Genomic DNA, 26,367 nt, shown 5'->3' with positions numbered 1-26,367 from the left:
AGCTCTGATTGCTATTTAGACTTCTCCAGTCAACTCGTACACCAAGAACTTGGAAAGGTTTCATCCAGGCTGGACCCTTGTGATAAAAGGATTGAAGGAACAGAGTACAGGATTAGCACTACAGATGAATACATTGCAGTGTTTTCCCATGGCATCATCCAACCTGCCTCATCAAGGCGCCAGATGATCTTGAAAAGACAGATCTTATTATACCTCACACCCGCTGGTTTTCCTTAGGATAAAGGATTTGAAAGAGCTATTCTGGAGCTCTGGGCAGAAAGAATCTGAGCAGGTGAGAGTGCCAGAAAGAGTCACTACTTTATTATCCAACTGAAATATCCACAAGAATAAACAGCTGTTAGAAAACGGGGAAAGTGTTTTACTACAAGATTAATACTTCTATAAAGATCCTCTGTGCTCCTAAGACAGCAAATGGAATGCATGTATTTTAGGTTATCTTTATACCAAACCTATTTCAGTCACTAACAGCTCAAATAATAAATTAACAGTGAACGGTCACAATAATTACTTCCTTGCATCCAAAATTAGGGCCAGTCATTCCTTTTGCTCACTATCTGGGCACTGCATTTTAATAAGCATCACAAACGTAGAGCCTTCCTAACAACAGACTGTATAAAAACAATGCAAGATCAACAAGAGATCCATAAGGACAACTAGACATGGAACTTATGAATAAGCATGACGCAGAGAAACCAGCTGTCAGAATGATCAATATTACAGGTCTTTAATGCAAAGCCAGCTTTGTTTTATATAGTCAACATCTCAGACCAAGACCAAAAGGTGGCCCATCAGTAGCAATTGTGTGATTTTCCTTTCTGCAGGAGAGGAAGTTAAAGTACTTGTGAAATGTTCTCTTCCACAGGTACAGTAAGTGACACACGAAGTATACTATTCCCTATCTGGACATCCTCTCTTCTGAACAGCTGTTGTTGCTACAGATTTATTAGCATGTGTTGATATTCCAGTTTCAGGTATTTCTGGCTTTCATTTTAAAATAGTGATTTCTCCAAGAATGATTTAATTGGGGCTGTGATTTTTTTTTTTAGTGAGGGGAAGAAGATAAGGCACAGAACATAAGCTCAAGATGACTGTATAGCAACTTTCTTGCATGCAGAGATTTATGCTTTCATAGTTGTAAGCACTGCATTCCCTACGGTCATGGTTATCACATTCTGTTCTCTCCATGCTCCATTTTCCATTTAAGAACTTACTCTCCAGTTCTATTAAGTGGATATATTCTCCCACTTCTGCAGAAGAAGTTACAGAAGATCACTGTGGCGCTATGTCTTCTTAAGTGCCTGTGTAAGTCATGGCATACCAGCAAATGACAACAGGTCACTAAGCTTTGAGCAAAGAGTGTCTCAGTTATGAGCAGATACAGAAGATAATGTTGCCAAAGTAGTTAAGGACTCAGACTTTTCAGGACATCTTGCTCTTGCCCTTGCCTTTTTCCTTGGAACCAAAGCAGATAATCCGCATGGCATTATCAAGCAGTGTTTCCCATTAATTTCCAATAGTTCACACAATGAGCTACTAACTCTTTCAGAAGGTTGTTCGACAACCTAACAGACTTCAAACACTCTACAAATACATACCAGCAACTAACTTTATTAGTCAGCAGGAGGTATCAGCAGGACCGACATCCAAGCTACAGAGAGCACATCTGTCAATAACAGGTTGCTACAGACGCTCTCAGAACGAGGCATCTTGAAAGAGATCCAGCAATAAGAAAGGTCTTTTGAAACATCTGATGATAAAGATCTATTATTTTAGCTTCTAATGGTCACCAGTAGATGTTAAATCTGACAAGAAATGTGATTTTTGATTCTTACAAGGTTTACAGTGACAGTTACTCAAATTATCTCAAGGAGCTAACTTCTTGTTTGACTGTTCCAGATGAATTAAATACATTTCCATTAAAGTGCCTTTTACAATAAGAAACTGATTAAGTTATAATTGCAGGTTTTCATGTCTTTTTTTCTTTCTCTGAAAGACTTGTAGATGTATACACAATTCCTTAATGAAAGTATTTTCTTCAGATTGCCAGTCCTCCAAACTCAATTTGTTATCTGAGAGTCACTGGGTCCAGCCCCAGCCTAGTTATTACCGGATAAACATTTTGAGAGCCAAATCAGGGCTTCCTGACACCTAATCAACTCCACTCTCTTGTTCACTATTTTTTTATTAGTAGTGCAACAATGGTCTCTATCAACAAGTTCCTCAAATATCAGTTTTGAAATGACTAGATGCATTAACAACCTCTGCACAAAAGGCGGGTATTAAATTGACAGCGTTGTGGAGATGCTGTAAATAAAGAGAACAGTCAAAAAAATCAAGCAAGAAAAGCCAAATCACCTTAAGTGACAGGGATAATAGGAACAAACATAAGGAATACTAAGAATTTTTGCTATAAGCCTGGCACATACTGCTTGGAAACAAGAGGAGAGAAGACAAACATGGGTGCATTAAACACAGAAGCTATGCTGGCCAGTGACCAACTGAATGAAAAAAGCAACTATGACCCTGGCATACATCTGATGGTGTAGCTTCAAGATCCATAGATCTATCAGTGCTTTTGAAAATACACTTGCAAGGCTCCTTGTGTACACCTCTTTAGTTGGGTGTGTTAAAAAAAAAAAAGCACCACCTGAAATCAAACAAGAACAGGTGCAGACTAGGACCACTGAGGCCAGGAGAATCAAAAAGAAGATTGGCAGATCATCTATGAAATGATGTGGGGATTTTACTCCAAGGGGAGGCTTACTTAGCCACTTTCTGGTGCAGATTAGGCCATCCGCTAGCACGCATCTCACCTGAAACACCCATATTTTCCCAACAAATGTATTTACTTCATGATTTACAATCTGTTACATTATACCTACGTTATTCTTGCCTTCCCTTCCTCCATAGTATCTAGTCCAAAAAGCTTATGGGACACACATCTCCTTGGCAGCCTTCGCTTTGTTGCTCCACTCTCCCGCCCTTTTCAGATTACCACTGTTTTTAGCCTAGGCCTGAGCCAAGGTTTCCACCCTGGTTTACTGCCTACTGACACCATCCAAATCCCAGCCCCGTCTAAGCTTTCAGACGTTGTTGTGGCCATGGGGCTCGGGGCACATGGGAATGCCAGTCTTTCTGCAGTGACGTGAAAGGCAGCGCTGGTGGTTGCTGCCTCCCAGCTGGGACTGATGATCTGTTCCAACAGAGAGTCAAAACAGATTAGTTTAAACCACAGACAATTTAATCTAACCTGTCTGATTTCAAACTGGAACAGAGACGGAGAAGCAGTCATCTGGCCATCCCTGGACTCAGCTGGGAGATGGCAACCCACAGGGGTACCTCCCCAACAAGACAGGAACCTGTCTGTGTGAGTGCATCTCTGCCAGAGAGTTAAACTAATCAGTTTGTGCCTCATTTACCTACTGAAATAGACTGAACGTTTTGATAGCAGAGCAGCAGCAGAACAGCCTGACACACTTTCCACGACAATCTCCCAGGAAGCTGCAAGATAGCACAGAGTAAGAAGCAACCTGTCTCTACACCCTGAGCCCAGGAAAAGACAGAAAATAATGCCCAGGGCTCAATTATCAATTTTCATAACAGACAGAAGTTACCAGTAGGTTGCCACAAGGCTCTGAATGAGCATCCACGTTTCTGAATACCTTCACAAGGGATTTGAGAAATGGAGCAAGCAGAGATAAGACAACTGTTATTGGCAACAAAAATTCTTAGCTGAACATGTTTTCCAGTACCAAAGTCAGTGCTTATAAACTGCTGAATAAGCTTGGAATAAATCAATTGTGCGAGACAGGGAGCTCTGAGAAGTCTTTTTACAGGATATAACTGCACACATACTATTACAACTGCACACTTACAACTTCAAGCTACTTAGTACCTGGCAATACAAACCCTGGGGTAGAGCTGTTGTAGAATTCTGTGGAGTATACTTCCTTCTTGTTTGTTTGACACTTAAAGCTCACTTGTTTTAATGTGGGAAGTCCCTCCGGAATCGCAGGTGCTGCTTTTGGGTGTTGCAATATCATTGATGCCATTAGCTTGCTGATAAGAACATGACAACATCCCGTCCTGTTACAGATGTAATCTCACAGGACCTCATTTGAGAGGCAATATGCAGAAACAGCCACTTGCTTTAAAAGAAAAATGTTCTGAAGATTAAGAGGTCAATACCTTTTCAGACACAATGTTTTATGGGAGTGCACAGCTCCAAAGGGTTCAGCTTGGCATTAACTATGTGATATTTCGTATAAAACTTTTCAAAGGTTGTATTTCTTGCTTCATAAACTTGTGGAATGAACCTGGATGTTAACCTTAGTGCCTGGCAGTCTTCTGATGGAACTTGCTATCATGGATACATTATATGGTTATGTGCCATTAGTTAATCATTTAAACAGAGATAAGAAATGGAAATTATGGCATTTGGGTCTGATACATTCTAAAATCTGCTGACTCTTCTGTTTGGAGGAGAGACCAACAACACTTAAAACTTTTCTTCACCTGAGAAAATTACTTCTTTGTCTCTCATTCACAGCCAAGAAAGCCTTTCTTGTTAAATATGATAAAAAATAAACTGTAAGAGTAACACTAAAGTTCTTATCGAATCCCATCTTCGAAATGAAATGAAGAGAAGGAGAAGTTTCACACCTGGATTGAGATGACAGGTGCTCTGTAGATATCAAAAACTAAATAGCTGGAACAGTTCTTCAGACACTGCGGCAGCCTAGGTATTGACAGCATGGGACATAATGGGCATAACAAGTAAGACAGTCTCTGTAAATTTTCTTGGTCTAATTGAAGCGGATCACCAATTCTGCCCAATTTTCTGTGTGCTATGGGATCAAGAGACCACCACTTTCCCCTTGAACTTTCAGGATTCTTCTAGCTACTGTTCAGTACCTGAGAAATGACTAGAATTCTTAGCAGGATGATGGGTCTCCTAAATTGACTTACCAGACCAATACCAAGCAATCTGCTGTTGAGCAGCACAATAAACTCTTTCCTTGTGAACACTGTTTACACTTTAATAGCATAAGTCCACGGGAGCTGGGATTTGCATTCTTTTAGGTGACAACCTAAACTTCTCAATGAGGCCACCATGAGTAATTGACTTAATGTCTTCCTTTTTAACAAGCGTGAGACATGCCACAATCTAATGCAAACACACTCGGGTTTCTTCATTTCTCTCTACATCACTGTATTTTAGGACATTTCCATACGCACTGAAGCGTGTGGAGGCTCAGTGTGCTGCAGCTCTTGGAAACGCAATAGTTACAGAGGTCCATTAACTGCCTGCCTCATACAGAAGGTAAGTACTATTGGATTGCTTGTGTAGAGAGCAAAGGAGTAGGATCTCTGCCATCACAGCAGCCTTTCTTCCGAGGGAAAGACCAAATGAAGTTGGAAAAGTTCATGAACATGAAACATGCAGAGGAAAGACCTGTCCTCTCCTGACCAGAGAGATGAAGAGAGTACTACCAATCCCAGGAACAGCAGGGTACAGGGAGCCTTAATTCATTTATGTGCTCATTCTGATTGCATCCAAATGGATTCAATTTCCCTTCTATAATTGTTTCAATTTTATAACACATTGCTAGAAATTCTTCTTGGCAAAAAGATGCAAAAGCAACGAAGACAAACATGAGCCAAAGTACAATGATCCGACTGATCCTTTTGTAACTAACCAAACATGAACAAGGATTAAACATAGCTAACTTCTGTTTACTATTCCAATGACAAAATCACTCTTAGAAGAGTGTTTACAAAAGGGCCATATTGTTTCAGGCCTTCCGAGATCTAGCTCTCCGCAGAAATCATTTGTAACAGTCAAATGTTTATCATTTACAGCATTTCAAACAGGGTAACCCCAGGAACTGGAAAGCAGCTGGCAGATGGTGAAAGAAATTAAGCTCATGACATGGTTCAGTAAACAGCAAATTACACTAAGGTGTAGGTGCTCCTCACCCCAGGACAACTGCTGCACTCGGGAACTTTTTAAGGCTCCACTGAAACACACCAAAACTTCCCCAACTTCTACCAGCACAGAGCCAGTCAGTAAAACTTAACTTGCCAGGTTACCTTGAGACGGAAACCCAGTGTGCAAGCAACCCTTTCCCAGCTCTTCTGTTTGTCCTCTTTACCAGGAGCTGCTCTCCTGGAGAGCCTGTCAGCGCTCTCCAGGCAGATAACTACACACCACATGATTAGGAGTCTGGGATAGGGGCATAGGGGATTTGCATAGATCTGTGCTGGAAATGGAAATTGGAGATGGTATTTTCATTTTCATTTAACCTACTTAAAAACAAAGGGAAATGAAACTCTGAACATATTCAGTGTCACTTGGATATGACTGTATCCTCTGGGTTACAGGGGAGTGAACAAAGACTGCTTGCAGAGTATTAAAGGACCAGTTACAATTAGTTTCCCGATGCTGGAAATAAAAACCTATAACTAAATGTGCAAGTTAGAAAGTCCTGGGAGAAGGGACTGATAATACTTTGTATTGAGCCTCTTTCCTTTCCCAAAGAATCAATAGACTCCTCCCTGCCCCCTGAAGACTTTTTTTTTTTTTTTTTGCACTGCTTTTCCCTACCTTCCTGTTGGGTGGAGACTGCTGAAAACCACAGACCGACGGTGTACTTTGGTGTAGAAGCAACTAGAGACAAACACTGTTATCGTCACTTTTCCTAATACAGCCACAATGCTGAACATACAAGGAGTCTTGTAGAGGGACACCACGTAGACAGTCTTACAATCAGTCTGCTGCCACATTCTTCCACACTGGAGTCCTTCCTACTCACATTTCATATAATCTCCCTATTTAAAAAGCTCTGTAATTCTCAACATTACCACTGAATAATATATTTATTAATGTGTTAGTGCCACTAACTGTCCCCGAGGCTTTTCTTGGGAATGTGTGTCAGCTTATTGATTCTAGCCCTCCCCTCCCTGCACTGCTTTCCTCCTCTGCCAGGCAGGCAGGAACGTACTTCTGCGCTGCTTCGGGTCATAATTGGAAAAAAAGATAGAAATGTTCAGTATGACTCATACATAATTCAGCTTATCAGCTACCCAGGAGAAATGAGAAGAGAAGGTATATGCATGTATATTTCTCCTACTATCAACAGGAGAAATAATTTCCAGTTACACTAAGTATACGTAGTTTGGCCACAATAGGATTTGCAGTTAGAAGGGAAAAATGAGACATGGGAGCAGAGAATGAAAAGGTAGCAGGGAACCGAAGTGTTAAAGAGATTCACTTATGTGAGAATTCCCAATTCCTCCAGGAGACTGGACTCATGCTTCTCTCTTAATATTCAGAATGGAATAAGTTGGCAATTAGAAAGGATTATCTGTCTCTGATCTGTAAAACATTGCAGAAATCTAAATAAAATAAAGCTCCAGATTAGTTAGCTACAAAGACATCTAATAACAGCCTGCTAAACCCCGACTGTGACTTCTGGATTTCACGTTAAGGCCTATGTTCTAAAGTGCAAATTGTGAAGAAGCATTATAACTTATTGTTATAAAGGATTTTTAATGTAGAAATCAATACATGCTGTGTATTTAGCAGCATGTAACCATGAGAACATCTACGACAGAGCTTTGTCATGCACTGGGGACCACTGCATTAGTCAAATTCTTGAAAGGAAGTGCAGAATGTCTGCATCATTCAAACTGCCACCTGAGAGCAATTACAGAAATTATTTTAACCCCAGAAGCAGAAGGAAAATCCAATCCTAGCTGACAGTCTTGAGAGTATCAAGAGTGCCATGTGAAATGTGTCATTTTCAAATACCTCTACAAAATTCACGTTAGGAAATTGATGTCATAACAGAGAGGTGGGGCACTTACTATTATTCTTTAGAGTTCACTGAGACTAAACACAACTACAACCAGGGCACTAAGTTGCAATATCCATTTTACCAACACGTAAGCAAACAAAGGAATATTAATAATAATAATAAAAAAGTCACACCCCCAAAATGCAGAAACAGCATAATCTAACGCAGACAACATCGAACAATAAGATAGCATGACTGAAAAATACAGACCTGTCCATAGAAAGTCTCAGACAAGAGAAATATAAAACTTTCTTTCTTAAATACAGATACATCATAACAGAACTCATCTCCGTCAGTTAAGCAACACAAGATGCACGTGTAGCTCTTCATCCTCTGTAATCAAGCTCACAACTCTATATGCATGAGCACATACAAACTGTTATACAGCAAATGTTTCTTAATTTTGCCCATTATGAGAGTGTCCAGCAAAGGGCTGATACTCTTCAGTTAGAGAAGAAAACACAGCTCCCCAGCCCGCAGGTAATTTTTGACCTTAAGGGATCATGTTAAACTAGCATTACTCCTGATTAACAGACGTTTCCACACAGAAAAGCAGGCTCTGTGCCTGATGGGTAGTGACTTTTGCTTCTGTGGCTCTTCAATTGTGTGCATGCACGTCTTTTCCTGTCTCTGGTGTTTCCTAACATTCCCTATTTATGTGGTGGTCTGCAAATTTTACCTCACCAGGAAATCGGCGGGAGCACCACAGAGCTAAGAAATACTGTTGTGCTCCTTTATGCAATGCATGTCTCTGTGGGCCTTTGAACACTTAACACAGAGCAAATAAATTATTAGTGTGTGTGTGCATATGCATACATATCTAAGATACATAAAGGCAACTGCAACCAAAGGAAACAGGAATGTTCTTGGAACAGTTGGGTATTCAAGTATCTAGTATCACAAAAATCCAGTCGCAAGGAGCATTTAAATGCAGATCTACACGTAAACTGCTGAAAGAGCTCCACTGAGCTTTACGCACTCACATACACGGCTGCAAAGGCAAGCCGTAACAAAAAAGATCTGATTTCCCCCCCCCCAATTTTCAAGTCTATAGCAACTGTTATCCTATTCTTAATAATACTACTACTGAAGAGCAAGCTGATCCTTTAAGATGCCCCGCCTCCAGAAACAAGATACACAATCACATCAAGTATTGAATGATTTCTATGATTCCTTCACCACAGCGTCTGAGTACATTACAGTTGTTCAATGTATTCTTTGTCACAGAGCAGAGAGGAAAATATGATTACCTCTATGCTATAAATGGGGATGGGAGAACGAGCGACAATAGGTAACTTGTCATGTATGGCTGGCACACTCACCGTTGGGATAACCAGTCTCCTCTGGTTCAAAATCATACAACAATAAAGGCTTTCCACTCTAGTTTTTTCATTATTCAAAAGTTTCTACACAAATCCATATACACCAAGCAATTTGATAAGCTTTTTCCCGCTTGTCTTAGTAAATGCAAGTAAACAAACAAGCAAAAATCGTTCGGCCAAATGCTCCGGATTTGTAACATCTCAGTACGTTTATGAAAGCCTATATATAAACGTATAATACAACACATTGAAAAAAAAAACCACATTTCCTTAAAAGCAGACAGAAATTCTGACAATCTAATATTAAAAAAATCAACTGATCACAAGACTTTTTATATCTAACACACTGTTCTTCCGCAAAACATTCGTTTTAGAAGAAACAACATAGCAAGCAAAATAAAACCTGCTCATATAGCAGACAAGGATCAAAATCTATGCTTTAACAGAAGAAATGGTATAACAAGTTTTGACTACAGTGAAAAGTAAACCCAGCTAAATTCCCCATCAAACTCAAAATCTGAAGAGTAACGTGAAAATCTATTCAAGAACCATGCTGATTTAATCCAGAAGGTGCAGCAACATAGATTAAGTTTCTGACTGTCAGATACAATTCTTAGATAACCCGAAGATGGATATTATATTAAAGCAAACAGACAAGAAAAGTATACAAATGTCTCTATGGCTAGCCCTCCAAGTTAGAAATGACACACCTCAACCAGACAATACAACTAAAACCCTTTAAAGGAAGTTCAGAATCTGCAATCCTTTCATGATTGTCTCAAAAATATTAGGTTCTATCACTTGCAGAAATTATAGCAAATGATAGAGGAAGAACACAGCTTTTCCAAACCAAGCTAGAATATCACCATGTCATATAAAAACACCACACTAACATGTAGCTACCAAAGCCATGTCTTCTCCCACCTCTAAGGCATGAAAAAACTTCCCACTTACCTTCCAACACTGTTAATTTGGCACTCGTGTTTATCTCCCCAACGCTATTGGTTGCTGTGCACTCATAGATAGCTTCATCTCGATGAACACGCAGGGGCTGTATCCGCAGAACTGATCCTGATCCATCATCAAACTCAATAACCTTTAACAATGAAAAGAAAATACATCTTTATTGATATCCTCTGCAACAAAAACTGAAAGTCAAAACAATCCAGGGGTTAAAAACCAAAAACCAAACCAAAACAAGCCCTGTAAGCTATAAAATACTATGCAATTAGTCAAGCATTCCAAGTCCAGAAATGCAAAAATTTCAGAGTCAAGAACATATTTGTCCTCTGAGGAGACCAGAACAAATGAAGATCCAATGAGGTTCTTTATGAATCAATTAAGGCTGACAAATTATCAACCTGGTAATAAAGATGTGGATCTGATGATTTAAAACATCTGAGCCATATTTGCACTAATGGTTTTACTAATCACACTGATAGCAATTTAGTGCCAACTTTCACCTTGATGGAAGAGCAGAATGATATACTCCTGTGGGATTACGAGGAAAATAGTAACGAACCTAGAATAAAACCTTGAGCACCCCCACTGCATGCTAACTCCAGCAGAAAGTGAGGGTTTTTAATGTCCTTCAGCACCGAGTACTTTGCAACTCCGGCATAATCAACAATGATGTAATTACAATTCCTTCCCCAGCATAATAAATTATGTCCTTAATAAATCATTGCCTTTCCATCCATCCTGCTAAGCTGTAACATGCGTTACTTTAACTTCTACATGGAAGAAAGAGGTATTTGTTAGTTTGCAGCTGAATCAGTATAAGCTATTCCTTAATGGCAAGAATGTGAAGGCACAGCCTCAGGCCACTGTTAATGCCAAACTCATCCTTCTCCTATTACTGAGCACAGCAAAAGTTGGAAATATTAACTCCACTGCAGATGGTGACAGCATGAGGGAAAGGCACAAGGCCCCATCCTGTCACTTGGGAACTGCAGGGACAGATGAAGAGACTAAGCTATACTTTGTTCCAGAGACATGTACGTCAGCCTAGGACCTGCATTACCCCCATGCAAAACCTTTACCCTATTTTCAAGAGCCCTGTTTAGGATTGCTTCTCACAGCACACAGATCAAATGAGTGAAAACAGGAAGGAGAAAAACAACGTGCACCACAAGACTCTGCAGTAACAGAAGAAATAGGAAGGAATTAAAAGGCAACCAAGACCACTGAAAATCTGTTAATCCTCACACTGGAAGGAATAGCTTCTTCTGTTACAAGTAATAGAAACAGCTTGCAAAAACCCCTAATTTGGGGTCAAGTAGCAGCAGACAGGACAGAGAAATGTGAACATCACCACAGTACATTTTAAGGAATTAATTTTTTTTTTAAATACTCAATTTTAAATTAAATATGAAACTGTGATAAAATGCTAACTTTTCTATAATCTTTACACAGGATAAGGTTACTGCCAAATTTTAAAACAAGACAAAGTCAGATGCAGAGATTAATTCACTTCAGTCGTAAGGACTAAAAAGCTAAGAGATGAAACAGCAGAAAAGCTCTTATGCCCTTACTATCCTTTGAACAAATGCTCTTGTTTGACAGGAAGGGAGCTACAACTACTAAGGACCTGACAGACACTGAAACCAGAAATGCTGTTCATTTGCTAACGATGGATACCTCTTTTGTGTAATAACTCAGCATGCGTGCATCAGATTTATTAATTTTTTTTCATTTCAACTGAATTCCAGTTTTCCTCCAAATAAAGACTAGCTTAGTAATGAGGTAAAATTAATAGTTTTCCAGGAAAATAAGAAATATATTATTTACTGGCTCCTAACACAATAAAAATACCTCAACTATGGACCAAAACTGATGTGAATAAAGGTATGAAATTGCTTATATAAATGCATATAATATGACACAGCCACAGTAAGTACTAAATTCACTATAAGGTTATATTTACTTACAAATCAGAATGTTTAAATGGTTACTATACAAAAAGACTTAACCTTTATTAGGGGAAAAATAACAATGTAAAACAAGAGTAAAATTGATTACTTTAATCAAGGTTTTCTGCTCACATACAAAGTCATGATTAAAATTGGTGACTTGAATCAATCCATTCTGGGCAGCAAAGTCATCTTGTGCTCCAGTCAGAACAGCAAAAACATCAAAGACAGGGGATTAGAGGAAAGGCAGCAGAATGGTAGAAGGGTCGCATTTCCAAGGGCAGTTTTAGAGAAAATAACCCAATTCCAAAAAAGGAAAGTGGAGAAGAAGGTGGAGAAAGTCAGTGAAAAAGTGTTTGCTATTTAAAATATGAACCAAATTGGACCATTTTTCAAAAGCATTTCTGATAACTGCTCTTCCCTCTTCCTTTCCCTCAGACTTCAGTTCACAGGGAAGTCAAATTACCCCTTCAAGATTACTTCATCGCTCCCCTCCCAAGCGCATTTGTGGGAGGGATGGCAGTAGCCGTCACTTAGAAAGCCTTCCAATAGCATTTTGGCATCCCACTTTTGAATTTCACTGGGTATAGGAGGCCAAGGAGGTGCCTTATCAATTTTCACAATGGAAACAGAAAATTACTGCTAGGTCCAACTCTTATCTGCCACCCAATTTGGTGTAAGCCCCAGTCTCCCATCTGAAGAAGGATCTCCTATGACTGTGCTTCCAGCATCATGTTCAAATGACAGCGCCTGCTCTACAGATTGCATTGCTGCAGGGAAGGAAACTTATTTTACTCTAAAGCTCTAGACTCTGTATTGTAGTGATGCAGAGATACCGGGTTGCAATGACGATTATTGTGCAATTAAGACCTGCAAGCATTAGATTGATTACCAAATATTTATTTGTGTTTTTTGTAATTACCTCAAACCGCTGAGAACTGACTTTCTTCCCCTTCTTCATCCATGTGATACGAGGCTTGGGCTCTCCTGTTGCCTGACACACAAAAGAGGCCACTCCTCCAGAAATCCCAATCTGATCTTCAGGAGCTTTCATAAATGTTGGCTTGCCTGAAAATATAACCAAATCACCCCAATGAGGACACAACATCAGATAAGCAAGGAACGTGTCATGTTAACCTAAATTATAAGATAATTGGTGCTCTTACTACAAATCCAGGTTGAATGGCCTCGGCCACACAAATTCAGCACAGACTGCAACATGACAAGCACAGTTTCTGCTTGAGTACTTTTTTTCCCCCAAAATGAATAAAGTCCATCTGGCTTGTCTGTAAATGAGGGCAATAGAGGGCTCCCACCTGCCCTCTGGGCATTCACTCAGGTATATGACAATTTGGAATCATTTTTACGTTTGTGGGTTGTTTTTTTTTTTGTTTTGTTTTGTTTTGTTTTTTAAATAAATGAATTTTTGCAGGTTTATAACATGGTCATAGCACCAGAAATTACAGAACAGCTGACACACCAAACCTACAAAATGTACCATACGTTGACATTAGTTTTCCAGAAAGCTGTTAAGACATTAATAAAATTAACAGATACAGTTTGAAGTATACAAATAACAAACTTTAATTTCACTTTAGATGTGGATTGACATAAAAATCCTACAGTCTATACGTATCTGGAAACCTGCACAGGCTGGCATATGCTAGGTAAGAAACTAATCACTAAAAGTGAAAGTCAGCAAAGAAACCAAAGTGACATTCAGGCCTGAAAGACTCAGCAAAAAAGAAAAAAATATATAATGTAACATTTTAATAATCAATAAAAGAAGTTTCATGAAAATACAGTTGTGTCTTCTGGATTTACAAGACAGATTTGGATGGATAAAACTAGGCATCCAGGTTGAACATCTATTTTTTTCTTCTGCACTCACTGTACAAGAGAATTTTGCAGTACGCGAGCCGAGGGTCATTTTGAAACACTGCTTTGTCCAAGTGAGAAGTGTTTGATGATCTCGTATCCCTAGAAAGCACTAAAACATGAAACTCCACAGAGGGAGTTATCAGAGTCCCACCCATGATCTAACTCAGTGCACAGATCACACTAAGGCCACGTTTCAAATACAATTCTGATCGACCACCTCAGAGATGAACCTGACCTATAAACAGCGCAGAGACAGCTGCCGGGATGTAGAAAGGAGTAAGAGTGAGAGGAGAAACCTGTTCAACCCCAAGGCACCGAACCAGCATCCCCAGCAGAGCTGGCAGTGGTTCCCCATCTTCGCATTCTGGACACATCCATGAATATGTCCTTGAGGGAGAGGGGCTCGACATCTGTAAGCCCAGGTGGTTTAAACACTAAGCTTTTGATGAACCGAGGGCTGAGTTTCCCTGATCTAGGAGGGAGACAGATCCAGCGACACCAAAAGAATACAATCTTTAAATGCATTTTCCTCATGTATAAGATATTAAAATGCTAATTGCAAGTTACAGCTCAGCCAGGCCAGCAGCTTGCAGCTGCTGAAGGGGCAGGGAGCCTTGCTCTGCCCCTCGTCCCACTCCCTTCCCCATCTCCAGCCACCAGCACCCAAACCTCTAGCTGCCTTTTTTTTTTCCTTTTCTTTTTTCTTCTTTTTTTTTTTCCCCCTTCTTTTCCAAGCAAGGTAGGGAGCACGGTGGCTCAGGGCAGGCTCAGAGGGGGGGCTCTGGAAGATGGCGCCTCTCCCTCACCTCAGCAGCTGCAGGCTGGCACCTGCCACCTGAAGCTGCAATTTCACCCTTAAACAGAAATCTCCGAAGGCTTTGCTAAAACTGCAGCACCCTCTTTAATCTCAGTTTCGCCTTCTGGTTTAGCCCACCCTAACTGCTTACGCAGACCCCCACCGTCCCTCCAGCGTGGCACAGGGTGACGCCACAAGCACAGCAGCTCGACCAAGCAACATACTCCAATTGCTGCTTTTGACAAAGCCCAGAGGCCGGGCTCTGCCCTGCTCCAGTGTGTGCGGACCAGACCAGGGAGACTGCTGAGGGCCCAGGGTGCTTCTTGCTTCACACGTGCACCATCACCATCTGTACGGGGTGTAGGTGTCAAGGTGTTGGCTGTGGGGAGCCACAGGGGGTGGTCTCCGTGAGGAGATGTCAGGGCTGACCTGTCCACAGCCAGTTCTCAACGGCCCCACAGCAGGGCAGAGTCAACCTTGTCATGGCGGTGCCTCTGTGGTAACAGGTTTAAGGGGCAAAACACCTCACAGCAGTGAGGAGCAAGGTAAAAAGTGTGCAAAACAGCCCTGTGAGCACCCAGGTCAGAGGGGGAGGAGGAGCTCCAGGCACCCAAGCAGAGACTCCCCTACAGCCCATGAAGACACCATGATGGAGCAGGTATTCCCCTGCAGTCCACAAATGGGTGGGCATCTGGCAGTCCCCAAGGTCAACCCACCACAGCTTCAGAGCAAAGGACCAGTTGGCACCACGTGGAGAAGCAACCACCAGCTGAGGACACGCTTAGCAGAGAGGGGCTGGTGGCATGCCACTGCTGAGGCAGCAGGACAGCAGACCCCTTCAAAACTTGCAACATCAGATGATCCACTTGGACTGTGGTCGTGTGCTAGGGAGCCCACCAACTGCCCACATGGACCACAGGCACCAGGGGATGTGCCAACCCTGAACCCAGGTGATCTGGAGGTCACAGCTGAGACACTAAGCTGCAGGCCTGGACCTCTACTACTGCTGCTTGCTCAGCGTTATTTCCAAAAGGCCTTTGTAGACACTGGATCCACCAAGATCAGTGCTGTCCATGCAGACATGGATACGCATGCCCTGTCCTCAACAGCCTTCTGAAGGAACATCACAGACTTGACCACAGAAATTTATCATGCACAAGTGTACTGAACTTTGCCATCCTTGGTGAAGGGAGCTCTGAGGACCGCACAAAGAAAATAACTCCAAAGCCAGAAAATACCTTTTATGACATGATGGCAGCTCTCTGCTGTCTTTGGCACACTGTCCTGACACGAACAGCAAGCACTTACTAAGTGTGCTTGCTTAACTGATGCTGATTTCACATATTTACTCATCTATAATCATGTCTATTTCTACTTAGTTTATATTTACATATATCTGTGTTTATTCACCTCTCATCTATCCCAGAGAAATGTTAATTTACTGTTCAGGCTGCTAGTGATTGCAGTGTGATTGACTGTTTTGCTACGCAGTATGCTGAGCTGATGTCTTGTATTGCATTTCGGCAGTTGATTTGTTCTTTTGATTTTCTGTTATTTACTCTGTGATCTTAGTAAAATAGTGTAAATTTTTCAAATGACATACAGAATCCAAATACAACAGAATCCAAAAAACTTTTGTCCTTGAAGAATACAATGCAATTATATCTCTCACTGTACACCTACTCCTCAGCTTGTACACCGAGGACTTACTTTACTTTTGTACATTTTAAAAAAATCAATACTATTAAAAACCAGAACAAAAGGAAACTGAATGTTCACAGGCAGTAAAACCTAAAAATCCTGCTGCCTTGTTCAGCTTGAATTTACATTGTTGTAATGAATCTTTGTTCCCTGCACATTTAATTGAGCAACACTGATTTCTGGAAACCATCTAAATCCACCGAGACTGGTCACGAAAGTATTCCTGTATATAAACCGAATTCTCACAGTCTGGGAAAGGGTATTTCTACACAGCCATTTTAAATGTTTGTATGCCCTAAAGTTTTTAAATGGAAGGAAAGTACTAATTAATCAAACCTAAAATCCTGAGTCCTGGCCCCAGGACAATACAGTCGGGCATGGGCGTACATATTTCTATTCTGATTGGTACCTGTTACAGCAAATCCCAAAACTTATCTCAGTGAGAGCTAATAGAAGTGCAACAGATCATCCATGAAAATCTTGGTGTCTGTGGAAAATGCATGCTAAATGGACTAGACTGCCTGCATACCTCTTCTCCAATGAACATGTCTTTAACTCTGCTGCCTGGAGGTAGCTGTGTGGGACACATCACTAGTATACCTCCAAAGGGCAGCAGTAACAACCACTAGGGATAGGGCCAGGTGATGGTCCAAGCTGTCTTTTTTACAAGCTGTCTTTTTTAACCTGTTTTAGTGTTTGCACTCTTAGGGTAGGCCTAAAAACACAACCAGAGAAAAATAAGGATGTATTGAAAATAAAATATTTAACCAGTAACCAGTAACCTAAGTCCTTCTCTCTTCTCCCCCTCCCCCCCCTTCCCCAAATTCAAAATGATCAGTCTCTACATAAGGTTACGCACATCCCAAGCTTGAAGTTAACTGTTTGTTGTTCAAACAAACTACAGATAAATACAAAAAACTGAGATGTCTTTCGCAGTGAAATCCTGTCTTTTCCCTGATGACCTAAGGACCAGGCAAAGCTGAAGATTTTTTTATTGAAAGTTTAAAAAAGAAAAAAAGAGTGATCATATTCCAAAGACGAATCTGGGAAATGTCAGCTTGAGAGAAAACCTCCCGAGCAAGTCTTGGGTGACAGCAGAGAGAGGTGCTGGATGGCTGGGTGCCCATCACACCCACCTTTGCTTACTCCATCACATGGAATAACAACTCCAGACTGGTGTATCTGTCATTTAATAACTCGAAGTCCAAACAACTCCAGACTCTCTCTCCCTAGCCTCTCTGCTCAGTGTCAGATCCCTGGAGTACGTTCAGTTCTCACCCTCGAAACTAATTCTTGCTCCTCATTTCATAACCAAGTTCCCACTACACTGAGAGTGGAAATTACTGCTAGCATCATTTCTATTCACTACTCATAAGCTTCAGGTAGGAGAATGGGAAAACTTTCACCTTCTTGGCTGAAATTTTCCCTATTTGGTCTTTGCTCAAAAGTAAATTACTCTAGAGAGCTTATGGGAACAACACAGTTCTGAGGAGGAAGACCGTGAAAAATAGAGTATTTTAAAGAAACAGGCTTCATCTTATTTGGCTGAAGGCTGAAAAATAACCACTTGCCCAGACATGCTCTCCATTGAGAAACTTTAAAAAAAATTCAGAAGAAAAGGACTTTCCTTTCACAGTTGATAGTGTTGAAAAAGTCACTTGCTGAGCAAGCACAGATTCCTGGATAATCCTATAAAGTGAATGAATCAGAAGGAGGGCCTCATGGTGTGGAAGAGACGCTAGCAGAGATTTAGGCACACACAAGCCTACTTCACCATGCTGGAAAACAGCAGCAAACTCATGCAGAGCCCTGGGCTGAGCTAGGGTGTATGATGCGTTCAGAAGAAATGCTCCCTCGAATTGCATTTTAAGAGGTCCACAAGAACACGGATATGGAAAGCCAGAGGGAGAAGCACGAGCAGAGAAGTGAGGTATGCACTCATCAGTAAGACTGCTGTCTGTCCTCCCCAGCAAAGGCAAGCGTGATGGGTCTGGGAGGGGAATGTGAAGCCCTCAAAGGCAGAATCTTTAGTCTACTGGAGAGCCACTGACACAGCCTTCCTGCAGGGCGACTCCGAGTGAGAGACAGCCAACCATGCAGATGCATCTCTATCACACATATTTTTATATATAAAATCACTGCTGTTCTCTGCTACTCTAGACAATTTACTTGTTTTGAAACAAGCGTTATAAATCAGAAAGTCATCTCAGCAGCTATTTTAATATTTGCCGTACCAAACATTTGTAGCAGAGTAATAACATTCCATTTCTCTTTTTCAGGTTTTCCTTTTTTACCAGAGCAGTTCAGAGTCACACCATCACATGCGTTGTTTTTAGGCTGTGCAGCTTCTCAGTGAACCCAAAGGACCTTCCCAGGGAGAAAAGTCTCTTTTGCCAGATTTCCTTCAAGGCTGACGCACAGAGGTGTAGCCTCCCTCTAACTTGGCAAGGTGTCTTTTATGTGAACCGTGGCCTCTGAGAAGTAACATATGATCTACATTACCTGACTTGAATACCAGCCAGAGCCTTGAAAAATGATGCTGGGTCCTGTATACTTAGCACAGATCCTTGTATTTTGGTACACATTAAGTACACACCAGTCACATAAAAGTCGCTTCCTTGCAATTTTGTAAGAGCCAAACAATTTCAAGTGGCTGAAACATAATATATGCCAACATAAATATGCTTCATATACCCAAATATTAACTTGTTTTATTTCAAAGACCCATCATTAGATGGTTTCTTAAAATAAATGGGAAAATTAAATTGAATCCTGATGCTTTTTCAGTATTTAGCACCCACATCAAATGTACTTCATCCAAAAATTTTAATTCAGAAACTGGCAATCATACTGCTCCTCCTGTTCTTGTGGATGCTATTTTTCCAAAGAGTTGCACAGAGGTTTGAGAAAAATGAATTATTAAACACATGTCTGCAATTAAGTGTTCTATGAACTCTCACCTGCTGCGAGAGATTTTAAAGAAAAATATCTCTGTCCTCATGCTACAAGTGTCCACTGTTCTAAATAGAAGGGCAGCCAAAAATAAGACCGGCATTGTAGGAGAGGGGAGCTTGTATTTTTATCTGAGAGCTTTTATGACTTGGGCTAAATTAAGATTGGAAGTAGTCTCCTTTGTGAAGGAAAAAATGACAGTTGTGATAGGAGATGAACTAGATAAGCACATACAATAGGCATACATGGGTAACCTTATTTAGGTGCCTGGGCTAAATGAATTTAAAGAAGTTATTGACACAAGCAGGAAAAGATCATAATGGGAATAGTTCTTGAGCCTGGAAATTGTGAAATTCAGGTTTAAATCCCTGCCTTTAACCTTCCCTGTCACATATGCCAAGGCACAACCGTGCCTCAGCTTCCACTGTAAAACTTGCCTGCTGTTCTCACATGGTTGCTGTCAGGACGAATACGTGAAAAATTATGATGTGGCTCAGTTGTTATAACACTGGGAAGAAACCAAGAATGACACAGACTTTCTCATGTTCACAACTGACTTTGAAGTGGAAATAAAGTGGTCTAGAAGATAGACGTGGCCCATTCTTATATATACACCAAGGGTTTTTCTCTTTCTTTGTTTCCTCTATGATCATGGATGATTGATATCCGTGCATGGATGGAAGCCTACAGGAAGGATACTCTGGTGTAACCTACTACATGATTTCTCTCCTAAGCATCTGCTGCAGGGCAGGAGGCAAGCCAGTGCGCTCTGCGGCTATCCTTATGTTTAATATCCTTGTGTTTTCCTTTCAAAATACCCACCATCGTTTAATCGTGGTTCCTGTCCCTTTGAGACCATTAAGAATATTGTTTGGCAAAATACAATTTTTCAAACTTGCATTTTTAATTCTTGTAAATTATACAAGTAGGAAGAGCCTGTTTGAGCCTTGTAATAACGTTTCTTTAACAATGGCTTACTATAGCATCAGTGGGTCTTGGTGATCACAATGCTAATTCATTCCTTGTTTCCTCCTATTTTGGTTTTATTTCACTAAGATGACAGCACTTTGTAACTGAAACTTTTGTCCTTTATTGCTTGGTGCAAGGTACTTATTAAATAAATGCAAATACATAGTGGGGTGTTGCATGCTCAGGTACATACACAATTTTCTTTTTATCCAGTGAATGGATCATAAACCTTTCTCCCATCCATTTTAAAAAACATTTAACTGCATCCCAATCACAGAAAATGGCATTCCAAATTCAACACATTCCTCATATCACTCTGAATTACAAGCTACCTAATGTTACCTGCACATCCTCCTCTCTTGTTTTATCATCTTATTGTTATTAGGTTTTAATGCTTAAGAGATTCCCAACAGCTAGGACAAATGATTCTGCTATCTCAATCCAATTTTAGTGGTTGAGTTTTTCAGCTTCAAGTGTGCTTGTCCATGATAATCAAATCTACAAACATTATCCCAAAGCAAGCTGCATGCCTCCTCACCTTCATCTCCTGACTTCCATAAAGTTACTCACAGATACCTTTTGAGTTTGTACAAAATGACACCAAATAAAGTGAATGATTAATATACAAATCTCTAAGAAGTAGATCTTTTAACATATTCAATGACCTCTGTAACTTTCAGTAGAAAAATTACATTACAAAAATAATAAAAGCAGTCATCTGGTGGAGGCTGTGATTTTCCCTAAACACTAGCAGGAAACACAGTGAACTAAGATGCAAGGTACTCATTTCAGCAGGAGAGACCCACTGTGCTTTGTTTATATGTAGGAAGTTTAATTGAAGAGAATGTAAGAGTACATGTTCGGTCAAATGTATAATGTTATCAATTTAAAATTACTTAAGCTCAGAAATTCTTATAATCTTTGATTGCTGCTTCTTCCCCACCTCTGCAAATGGGTGCTGCTCACAATTGCTAAAGGGTCTTTCCTTACCCTAAGTCCAGTCTAAAGGCAAAACCGCAGACGGGACCGAGGTGTCTCTGCAGACACACAGGTGGGAATCTTCACACCCAGACTGGCATTTTCAAGCCCTCTTTTCCCTACAGCATTTACACTTATTAAATCTGATATGAAACATTAAATAGTATTTAAGTCAAAATTGAATATTTTAAAATTTCTTCTTAAAGAAACACCTTAAAACCTCATGTGTCCTGTGTAGTTCTGGTCAGTGTCTGGACGGTTATACATAACCCAGCCCCGCACCAGTAGAAACTGGGCATCCACTGTTAAATGCTGATGTTTGGGTAAACGTGCTTACTCCACAGAAATACGGGTTAAAAGACGTTAGTTCACTCAAGTGTTAAGGCCACAATTACTGGATATTAATAAACTACAGCAACAGCCTGTCATCATAGTATTGCACTTCAGTAAATTTCTAATTCTGTCTCTTTATGAATCATGGAAATTGCTGAAAGAGTTTAAACGCCTAAAATTAACTGACATGATACTGAAAAAGAATTGTCTCTGGCAACCATCACACAAGGATGCTGTGCAAGTCACTCAGCGGCGCTGAACATTTTGGGTGCCGATTTATTTGTGGGGAGAGTTTCAGGCAGGCAACTTAACGCAACAGGTCATATCATACCTGCAGGGTGCCTACAGGTTTTGCGCAAAAGAGTGGCAAATTCTCTCCGTTATTTTTCAAGGCTGTTGTAATTGCAATGTCTATCTCAAAGTGCCTGTATGGCTATCAGTGTGAGCTGCTTTACATCTTAGTAAGAAAACCCTTAACTCTGGCTAATCCCTGTGCTGTGATTGACTCTTGTCCATGGCCTTTTTAAAGTTTTTTGTGTGCCCGGAAAGAGGGGGGGAGAATAAATCAACCTCTCTACTCTGACACCATCCTTACAATTGCTTCCAATAACAGAAATACCTCTTAACTAGAAAAAGAAAAATATGCCAAGAAGCACAGAGCAGTCCTGCATACGACTGAAGAATACCGATTAAAAACACAGCAGAAAAACAGCGCAGAAAAACATCCTTCTAGAACCTGAGGTCATCTTCATTTCCCCTCCTCTGCTTTTACGTTTCCCCAGAGCACCCGCAGCCTGTGTGTGCAGCTTGCCACGATCTTGGGGAAAAGCCAGACCCCTATATACGGGTTTAGCTTTTGAGTCGAACTCCCCAGCATTTATACTACATACTATACAGAGCAGAAAAACAAAGGAGAGCAGAGAAGCAGTGCTCTAACTACAGACCTTCCAGCAGCCTCACAGAACGGTTTTCTGCTTTGCTTTAATTTAAAATTGAAACCTGAAGTCAAATTTCCACCTGGTAATAGCTTAAAGGCACTTCCAATTAACTTGGTAATACACACTTTCTGAGTTAATAAATTTTTCAGCCTCTGTGTTTAATACAATTAAACATTTGGGCCTTTGGCCTTGGACCTTATTTAGCTTGAGAAAGGATTGCAAGAAGACTGCCTCCAATTATCACCATTTACACAACATTCACTTAAGGGCTTTCAAATGCATACATATAGAACATTCGTTTAATCATACACAAAATTCAGTACCCGAATTCAGGCCTCCTCTCTTTCGCACAGAATACATACAACGGGCAAGAGAATAATAACTCCAGCTACCGGGCTCTGAAATCAGCCATCACAACGCTGCCTGAGGTAGTACGAAAGAGCTGTGCCCGCTCCTAGGAACTTACTTTTCCTTCCAAATCTGCATTTTGTTTTGCAAATTTCTTCAAAACTTCAAAGTTAATAAAGCATATTGCATAGTGCAAAGAACCCGTAAGATATGCAGGACCAGGAAACAAAGACAGAACTGAAATCTTGTGCTTGAAAAAACATGAAAATTAATTTTGCCAGCATGCCTACCACATTAAACACCATATTCTTTTACACAAAAGGATTAAAAGGTTTTAATCCCTCTTTGCAAGCAGCTAGTTCTTGATTCGGCAGTTCAAAAGGCTTTGCCAAGCTCAGGTTTTTCCTCTGCTTTTAAGAATTAAAAGTGAGTGGAAACCTTATTTTGTAAACAGAGAGCAAAGTACAATGATTTTAATAGAACTGGGAGCCAGAGTAAGTGACCTCTTCAGAATATCCGTTACTAAAGCAAAGGCATCCCAGGCTCTCAGGGAGGGACCTGCATTTCATTTCAATCGCCCTGTACGTTGTCCTGTCCTCCTCCTAGTAATGAACCAAATTTCTGCCTCATCTACCTGGTAAGGAGGAAAACTTTCTGCTTAATGATAATAAGTGCACTCTGGCATTTCTGTTACACCAGTGATGTTTTTCCTTTCTGTTATCAACTGCTTTATCATGCAGCATCTGTAGCACAGTCTGCAGAAAACCAAGAAATATAATTTCCACATTTAAATGTTTACCAGAGTGTAAAAAATTTCAGCAGGTAGCAAAATACTTTCAAAGTGTAAAAAAAAAAAAATATAAATTAATCATTTTTGCTCAATCTTACTTGAAATTCCCCAAGAAACAGGAATATTTCCCCATTAAACGGCTTCCTCCTAGTCAGACTCCTTGATAAGCTTGGATGGAGAGGTTCAATGCTTCTGGGAGACACCAGGCAGCATTTTTGCCCGTAACGACGTATTTTAGCAGTGACTAAATGAAGGCACAGTGTCACGCACAGCTCAAAAGTCATTTGAGTGCAGTTTCGAATCCAGGGCCACCACCTCCGCCTGGCAGCAGGACTGCACTAGAGAAGGCTGCTGGGCAATTCCGATCCAAAACATCTGCCTCCCTCCAATATGAATATTGGGTGTCAAACCCCACAGTAAAGAGAAGGACTGACACATGCCCGGGGTTTGCAGTTTTACAGTTGTTGCTCTGTGCATAAAGTGGGGCAGGAGCTTCATCCCAGGAGGTGCCCAGTCTCCTCCTCCCTCCCCAGGCTTTCTGGTTCAGTGAGGGCTGACTTCTAGAAAGGCATCAAAATTAATCACCTTCATGGTTGCTGCATTCTTGATTTAATTTTTCTAGCTTCCATTCCTTGCTGTGTTATGAATTTAACAGATAAAATGAAAAGCTCTTTTCACTTTAATAACTTTTCTCTGTGTAGATGATCAGGTCAGCCTCTAACCGTTTCCAAACTAAACTCCTAAAATCTCCAGTTACCAGACATGGTACCAGATTTGATTTATTGTGGCCTTTTACTTGCACCAACTTTTACTTGATTTCACCTGACTATGCACAGAGTTGCAAGAAATGCAGAAAGTTGTGGTCCACACGGAGAAGTTATGGTTTGCCACACTGTGAAAAGTTGTTGTGGCCACCAGGTCTATCCTGAAGCCCAGGACATAATGCACTGGGACCACGAGGTGCTGAATTTGAATTTCCAGAGCTGACCTTGGACTTGCATACAGGCTGGAGCAGGCGCTGAAGAGGAAAGGCTGCGCTCAGGACCTGCAGGACTGGGGAGCCACCCCTGCGGGTGCTTCATGCACAGGGGCTGCCGGGAAACCCAGTATCACAGTTATTCCACAGGCTGCCCGGCAGCATGCAGCTCTGAATGGACTGACTCTGTCTAAAGGAGATATTTCTTCTATATTGTGAATTATCTCTTTCTTCAGCACCTCTGACAATATCTGTGACTCTGGGAAAAGAGAAAACCAGTTAATGTCACCATTGCAGTAGGTATCTTGGCGAGGCAGCACATATATTCCACCAAGGAGATGGTATTTGACAGTGTATTTTATCCTCGCAAAGCCAGAAACACTGCTTGCTACCCAGAAACAAGCTTTCCTAGTTAAATGCACCAAAAGCATAATCCACATTGGTTTAGGAGGACACATTCCTTGCTCACCATGGAGCTCTGTTGCAGGTCACAGACTTTACTGTGACATCAACTCCTGCAGTACCTGGTGGGACACGAGCAGAACAAAATCCAATAGAAAGTAGTGGCAGGGAGTTACAGCACACGACCAAACCCAAACAAATTGGGATCCCTAGCATGGGCTTTCAGATTGGGTACCCTTCAGCAGCTGCCTTCCCTGGGAAGACCTTACTGCTCTGATCACACTCAGAATCATGAGCCACACGTGCTGGCATGGTGCCTAAGAGTAGTGTTTGTCAAGCTGGCGTTAAGCTGGAGCTCCATACAAAGACTAGGAATGTCTATGAACAATGAAAAGCATCCGGTAGCTCCTGTAATTTTTCTTATTGTATTCTGTCATGCATCTTAACTCAAATGCGTTTATATTTTAGGCATGACCTATGCATAAATAGTTCTGGAATGTCCCTCAACCCAGACCTCCAGCACCTTCTTCCACATTTCTCCTCATGTCAGCAGCAAGTCCCAATTTCATGCAAGATTCACACAATCACAGAGGGTAGCGAGGAATTGTGAGGGGCTGTTCCACTGCTGACTGCCTGCCATACACGCAGCAAGGTTCAGCACATCACGGGGGAAACCCAGAATGGGCAGTGCCAGCCCTCACACTCACTTTTGCAGCCTGGAAAGATGTTTATCCCCAAATCTGAGACTCACAAATACATGGAAGTCTGCAGGTGCCACGAGAGAGCTGTAAGCAAGTACGCTGCTTACAGAGATTTACCACACTTCGCGTTTGCCTACATCGCTCACTTTCATTCTCGCTGCTAGACAAAAATGATCACATGCTACAAGCTTAAGGGACACGCACCATGCGCACAGATGTCAAACCAGCAAGGTTCAGCTTGCTTTTAAGCTCTTTGTGGAGACTACACAGGATATATTTATAATAGAAAACAGATTTGTCTTTTAGAGTGCTGTGTCTAAGACTCCCTCGCCCATCCCCGCTCTGTTGACCGAGTCCCAAGGTTCCTGGCTTCACACTCAATTTGCTGAACTAAAATCCATACCAGCAAAGAGGATGACAAGCTACCTCAATGTGAGCTAACTGCACTTCTTAGGTTTTACATGCGTGAGAAAGAAGGCACTGTTTTC

General features: G+C 41.1%; 1 protein-coding gene across 1 annotated transcript in view; it reads right to left on the bottom strand.

The window, feature by feature from the left end:
- PTPRF (protein tyrosine phosphatase receptor type F) overlaps window positions 1-26,367 on the bottom strand; it is a 252,979-nt gene that overhangs the window by 185,800 nt on the left and 40,812 nt on the right. The window contains exons 2-3 of the mRNA XM_082483326.1: window positions 13,037-13,182; window positions 10,157-10,298 (exon numbers count right to left, since the gene is read on the bottom strand). Coding sequence (XP_082339452.1) covers window positions 10,157-10,298; window positions 13,037-13,182 — 288 coding nt within the window. The remainder of the gene's footprint in view (window positions 1-10,156; window positions 10,299-13,036; window positions 13,183-26,367) is intronic.

This window comes from Vanellus vanellus (assembly GCF_965231255.1).
Source record: "Vanellus vanellus genome assembly, chromosome: 5".
NCBI classification, from domain to species: Eukaryota; Metazoa; Chordata; class Aves; order Charadriiformes; family Charadriidae; genus Vanellus; species Vanellus vanellus.
This window is presented reverse-complemented; position numbering and strand designations above follow the sequence as displayed.